A 7017-nucleotide genomic window follows, 5' to 3' on the forward strand; every position below is an offset into this window, starting at 1 on the left:
CGATCGCCAGAGGACGAACTCGTGTCACCTGTCCCTCCAAACAGTTGGGATAGAGCCAAGATCCCCGTCGTCCCCATCACCACCCGGCTTGGCCGGGATGACGGGGGGGAGATAAGGGGGAGGGGCGGCAGCTGAGAGGCTAGCCCCCCCCCCCCAAATTACCCTAGAGGTGGCGAGACGAGGGAGGACGGCAACGCCAACGTGGATGCCTACCTACCCTTTAAGGAACTTTTGTGCTCCTTTTTTTATGTAGACCCACCCATGAATCCAGCAAAGAGCATAAGGTGAATATCATATTAATAGGATTTGAAGGAAAATACATTGAAAACAAGATTTGTTTGTTGTTTTCTAAATAACCCAAATCAGAGAAGCAGCACCAATAGAAATCACCGCCCTATCTATGCTAGTACAAGGTTGCAGCCAGTTTTAACATAGATCGAAGAATGATGAAGGCAAACTGGGATCCCCGACGCTCCATAAATACCAAAACATTTGTGCTGAGATTTATCTAAAATCTATGTAAAACGGGGCGCGAGCCTTTTTCGGTAAATTCGTCCGAAATCTATGTGATGTGTTGTACTCCCAAAGAATGTCAGTTAAGCAGAATCAGACACTTATGTTAAGGGGAGGACATCATGGCTAGCATTATTAAATTGCAGAATGATGCCTGCATCATCCACCAAATTGGCTAGTAAGTATGACACTAGGGGGGTCACCGTCCCAAATACAAGAATTCTGATCATCAAAACTAAACTGAACTGTAGGTCATGAGCCACACTATTCTCTTTGTCTTCTAGAGTACAATGCATAAAGCTGACATTCCCAATTTCTGAAGCCAAATCAACACATTACACATAGATAGCCGCCGCCATGTCTCACCATTGAGTTTCTCCGGTGCAAAATTGATAACCTTCATGGCGTCAGATTGTGCCTCGACCTGATGAAATCCTATAGTATTTGCCGGCCATCTCCCATCAGTGGTGGCATCCGCAGGCAAATTTGATAATTTTGACCTATAATCGAAATCAAATCACAGAATAAACTGGTTACGAAACTATTTCACTCCCCTGACCCTTTTGTGTAGCGCCCGCCACGCCGGCGCCACACCCTACTGTGCAACGCCTCCCAGATAGGCGCTACACGGCCAGCGTCGCACCCATATGTGCCCAAGTCAGCGTGCAGCGCCTGAGAGCTAGGCGCCACACTACACAGTGCAGCGCCTAGCTCCTGGGCGTTGCACTAATGCAGCGCCTGAGAGTTAGGCGCCAAGGGTCAGCGGCGTGAAATAGTTTCACGGACAGTTCATTCTGTGATTTGATTTCGATTATAGGTCAAATTTGTCAAATTTCCCGCATCCGCAGCATCAGCATGTGGTAGATAAGCGCAACGGCCTACCAAAACTTTCATCACAATAGATGAAACGGAAGGCGGGAGATTTTTTCCATTTTCCTGCCGAAATAGGGCCGTAACCCTTCTCTCTGACACTGCTCGAGCGCTGGACTGACCAGTCGTTGTCCTCTTCAGTCTTCACCCCTCGACGTACGATACCCAGTCCGAGCATCTCAGGATTCCTTGCACGCGACCTGTATACGTCAGGTCAGAACGTGGCGTCGTGGACAGTGAAACCCGGGCCGGAGTCCTCGAGTAGCCACCCACAGCGGAGCGACGATCGGTTGGTACGAAGCGACGAATCGTTCCATGGATTCCGATACGAATCTCCCAGCTCCCGGGCGCATGCGTGTGCCTGCCTCGGCGCCGGTAGCTCGCCTCGGAGCAAGGCGCCAGTAGCTCCGGGGCCAGCTCGCGACGTGCCAACGGCGACCAGGACCGACCGATGGATCACGCAGCTGCCCACCCACTCGATCGTTTGCAGAGCCACACCGAGTCAACCACATGGGACGGGGGCCACTGGACTGAACCACAGCTCACTGTTTGTGACCTCGTTGTCTCATCGACCAAGTCGGCTAGCGACTAGTCAAGGTGTAACTCCGATCCAGCTCAAAAAAAAAAACTCGATCCATTCACTGTCTGCTACGACGTCAGGTGTTACACAGAGTATAATCTTCCGAACAAATTTCCCGCAAAGAAAAGAAAATCTTCAGAACAAATCAGCCACGTCGCTCGCAAGGCAGCACCAAAAATAATACTTATGTCTTACTTTAATTCTCTATATACCAACAACTCTCACGGCCTGATGGCCCTATCGCAAGCGCTAACTTATCACCACATCCAAGGCAACAAGATTATCCAGTCGAAATACGTCGTACTCGTACGCCCGTAGAATGAGCAAGCATCGCATTGCTTGCATCCCAAACAAAGCATTCCGGACGACGGACCCAGCCACCAAAACTACACTTTCCGGAAGCCAAATTAAGTAGTACGAGTGTCGCAGCTTAATCCAAGTTCGGTCAGCATCTTTTCTCCAGTAACAAACAACACGTCGCCACTCAGCCCCGCCTACTCTGACCTCCTCACATGGCACGGGCCCGTCGAGCGCCGAGCGTTGACACTGAAGGCCCTGGCCTGGCCGGGCAGACATGCATCGTCTAGTCTTAAATAATGTCTGCCTTTCCAATTCCTTTTTCATTGTTTGGTGGCGGACTTGATTGGACTCCACCTACCTGCCTCGATCATGAATTGGGTTTCAATCGACCTCTCCGCCTTGCAAAATTTGTCCATGTTTCCATGAGCAATATAGAAAACTCGACGATGATGATGATACAGATTACAGATAACTAAATGGATGTTGATTAAGATCGAGCATAATCCGGAGGAATGCGTGGTTGAATTAAGAAAGCCTTGTCTCCATACCCTCCAACCTCCATCCATCTCAAAAAGAAGAGGCAGAGGCAACAACATCTGGGATGGGAGGAATCACGCAATGCAAAAGGTAGGTTCCCACGGGAGGCCCTACTGGGAAAGGAAAGGTAGAGAGACAGCAGTACCGCACGCATTATCTTTGGCAGGCAGGCGACAGGCATGGCCTCCGTCAGTCAGTCGCAACTCTCGTCATTTTAAAATGGGAGGGGTTCATGTTCAGATCGGTCGACCTACAGCAAATTGGGAGGAGTCCATGCTCAGATCCGTCGATGAACAGCACGGATCGAAACCACTGCCCAATGGCAAGCCGTGTAGAGAAGGCGGATTGATTGGTCCTACTGTAGGCGAACAAGAATTTACAATGGCCGATTGCATCGCCAATGCGACACATACTCCAGTATACATCGGCCAACGAAGCAAACAGTGGATCGAGAGCAGAAAGAAAGGTGGTTTTATTTACAGGTGGAAACAACACACATGAGGACATGAGGTCGGTCCATCCTAAAACAATAATATACCTGTCACTCATGCTCTTCTGGGAGTGTGTCCGCGACTGCAAGTACGGAGAGAACAAAGGATTGCTCTGGCTTGCAAGCAACGTCCGACCAACCAACCAGCTCCTCGTTTGTCCGGCACACGAGCCGACGAGCGAGCCAGCAAACTCCATGGCACGCTCCAGCGCGAGCTCGGAGCATTCGAGGACGACGACATTTGAACAAGTTCATTGCACTTTCATCGACAATCACAGCTCCAAAACGAAGGAGGGAATTCATCCTCTCGTGGCGCCAACGTCTAACGCTAATTGAGCAAGCGTGTTTCTTTTTACATACAATGGTGGCGGTGGATCGGCTCAGAACTCGGCGGTGTTGCCGCACGACGACGCCCCGACCTCGCGCTGCCGCCGCCGGAACGACATGAGCCCGTCCGACACGATGCTCCCGCCGCAGTCCTCGCCGTCCCCGCACTCCAGGCTGCTGCTGGTCAGGTCCGCCTCCTCGTCCAGGTCGCCCCGCATGGCGCGGAGCGTCTTCCTCGCCATCTCGCGCCGGACGCCCCCCGGGGTCCCCTCCTCGGCCACGCGGCGGAGCGCCCTGTCCGCGCCCGCCGCGCGCGCCAGGCCGCGGAACCGGAGGCTGCCGCGGCTCAGCGCGTAGATCGCCGCCACGCACCACTCCTCCAGCTCCGCGAGCGTGACGCGGGTGGAGTCGTCGTGGGGGCAGAGGAGGATGCCGGACACTGCCGCGACGGCGCCCGCGTCCATCAGCGACGCGCGGCCCTCCGAGCAGGCGCCCACGTTGCAGATCACCATGAGAGCCAGCCTGCGGATGGGCGTTGGCTCCGCGGCGCTGGACGCGACGCTGAGGAGCGCCTTGGAGGCCCCCGGGAAACGGGCGACCTTGGACTGGTTGACGGCGGCGAGCGAGAGGTGGTAGATCGCCATCCCGGCGTCGCGGCGCGCGCGCGGGTGGTGGGCGGGGGAGGTGAGGAGGTCCAGGAGGGGCGGCACCGCGCCCAGCACGCCGATGGCAGCGCGGTTCTCCTCGTTGAGCGCGAGGCCGAAGAGCGCGCCGGCCGCGTGCTCGCGCGCCTCCGGCGCCGAGCCGCCCGAGCGGAGCACCTCGACGAGCGCCGGCACGGCGCCCGCGCGCACGATGCGTACCTTGTTCGCCGGCTCAAGGGAGAGGTTGACCAGCGCCGCCGTCGCGTCGATTCGCGCGGAGGCGTGCCGCGGGATTAGCAGCACACGCCGGAGCGCCGCGAGCAGCCGCGGCGTGCAGAGCGCGAGGCGACGCTCGGCGCTCTCCCGGGTGGCGTCCCGGAGGACGGCCAACGCGGCCGCCACCTCTCCATCTTCGTCCGCGTCCATCACCGTCGCCACCACCTCATCCTCCAACGGGTCAACCGGCAACTCCACTTCCTTGGCCGCCTCCTTGACTGGCTTCGCAGCCGCATCCTCCTCCGGGGGTGTGATCTCCGAGGACGACGTGTACGTGGACGTCGACGCGGCGGACGCCGGGGACGAGTAGGATGAGTTGGACGAGCTCGCCATAGCCGCCCTCCTGGTCCTAACAGACTTGGCCTCGGCCGCTGCAGCCGCGGCCGGAGGCATAGCGCGGAGCACGGCCTCCCGAACAGCTTCTTTGGACGGCGGCCTTGGCGACGCGCGGCCGGAGCGGGCGCACCAGGAGCCGATGGCGGCCTTGAGCGCGGAGTTTGGTATCATGGCATCAGAACCCGAGCCCGCGCCGGGGGGCAAGAAGGAGAGCTCCGCGCAGGCCTGGAGGCAGGCGCGCTCGTACGTCTGGCCGGAGGGCAGGATGGCCGGGTCAGCCATGAGCGCGCCCGAGAGCGGGCACACGAACTCCGGCGGCGCGGCCTCCTCCTCCTGCTGTGCCCACCTCCTCTCCGGCTCCGGGTACGCTGCCGCCGCGGAGCGCGCGGGCGAGTAGGGGGCCGGCGGGAGGGACTTGGAGGAGGGGGAGGAGGGCGCGCTGCGTTGGAAGGGGAACCTCCAGCGCCGTGGACGCGCGGCACCCATGAAACGGGCGGAGCGGCGGCACTATTTAGCGGCGGCGGCGGGGGCGGCAGGAGGGGAGGGGCGGCTTTTGTAGCTGGGCTGCTGGGGCGGGCATTTCCTGGGTTTGTTTAGAGAGAATTGTGGGTCGCTTTTGGGGTTTGGGTGCTTTGTGTCTTGGCCGGGAGTGAGTGAGGTGGTGTGGATGGTCGTGGTTTTATGCTCCGGGAGAGGGAGGGAGGGTGACGGCTGACGGGACGGGAAACCTTAGCCTGGAAGGGATCGCGCGCGCGTTCGCTCCATACGGGTGCGTGCGCGCGCTGGTCTTGGCCATGCTTGACTGGAGAGCTGCTCGTGTGATCGACGGGGAAGGTGGTGGCGGCAAATTTGACAAATTTGACTTACAGAGGGAGCTAGGCGCTGCATTAGTGCAACGCCTAGGAGCTAGGCGCTGCACTGTATATTGTGGCGCCTAGCTCTCAGGCGCTGCACACTGACTTAGTAATTTTCTGATCACACGGGTGCGACGCTGACCGTGTAGCGCCTATCTGTGAGGCGGTGCACAGTGTAGTGTGGCGCCTTCGAGTTGGGCGTCACACAAAAAGATCAGCCGCGTGAAATAGTTTCACAGTTCGTTCTGTGATTTGATTTCGTCTATAAGTCAAATTTGTCAAATTTGCCGGTGGTGGCTCGCCTGCGGCATACGGTTGCGGCCGGACGGCTGGCGTCCTCGTATACGTTGCGAGTGAGCTCGGAAATCTGACGACTCCACTCGTTGACGGTGTCATCTTTCCAACTGCTCCAAGGAAGTCAAACACCCAGGATACTTGGAAGAGTGTCGTATACTTGGTCCAAACTGTGCTTACATTCTTTCCAGAGGCAAACTTAACCAACAACAACAACATATTTGCCCCCTCCAACAATTTTTTTTGCAAACTTTCTCAAGGCACGACGCCTGCATCAAAACGCAGCTAAACCTCCGGGCCACATGGACCGATCAAACGGCGCATCGAACGTTAATGGACCGGTCCGCACGTCCAAACTCCCGCAAAGGTTTGTGTGCACTTCATTCGGACCTCCATCACGTAGGTGTCTGGTTGCTCGTACCAAGTTGAAAACCCTACCGAGAGCCTTGCATTTGTCATTCTGTCCCTTCAGCCTTACTTTTGTATCCGCGTAGCCCGCTACTAACATTGCTTGTTGTACCACCTGCTTAGCCACTCCACCCCCACGCCAAGCCGGCTTGCCTATGCCTTCCTTCCAACTCTGGTTCAACCGCCGCCCCGGTACCCTTCGCCTCTGCACATTGCCGTCCATTGCGGACACCACACTCGACAAGTGTTCGAACAAATGCCATAGCCAAATTTATTAACGCCTTTGTTGTTTACTATGAAGCAAATATGGTGAATTTGGCAGCGCAATACTTCTACTGCGAGTCCATGGAGGACGAATATGGGGATGAAATGGCGATGATGCATGGGTTATTTGTATTTGAATTATATTGAATTGGAATATTCGTACAACATTATTATAGAAGAAGGATGATATTTATCTTTAATTGTTTTAAATGCTCCGGATGTAGAAAAGAAGGGCAGACATTTGGTGCATAGGGTTGGATGGCCACCCGCTATCCATGGACAAGTCCGGATGTGTCCATGAACGTTTGAGGTGTCCGATTTGAT

General features: G+C 56.3%; 1 protein-coding gene across 1 annotated transcript; it reads right to left on the minus strand.

Moving 5' to 3' along the window:
- Window positions 1–3257: 3257 nt before the first annotated feature.
- Window positions 3258–5534, minus strand: LOC123121438 (U-box domain-containing protein 39). Its single transcript, XM_044541404.1, has one exon. It carries the CDS (start codon window positions 5357–5359, stop codon window positions 3671–3673), a length of 1689 nt encoding a protein of 562 aa, XP_044397339.1. The 5' UTR covers window positions 5360–5534; the 3' UTR covers window positions 3258–3670.
- Window positions 5535–7017: the final 1483 nt, after the last annotated feature.

The sequence above is a fragment of the Triticum aestivum genome, chromosome 5D (genome assembly GCF_018294505.1).
Source record: "Triticum aestivum cultivar Chinese Spring chromosome 5D, IWGSC CS RefSeq v2.1, whole genome shotgun sequence".
NCBI classification, from domain to species: domain Eukaryota; kingdom Viridiplantae; phylum Streptophyta; class Magnoliopsida; order Poales; family Poaceae; genus Triticum; species Triticum aestivum.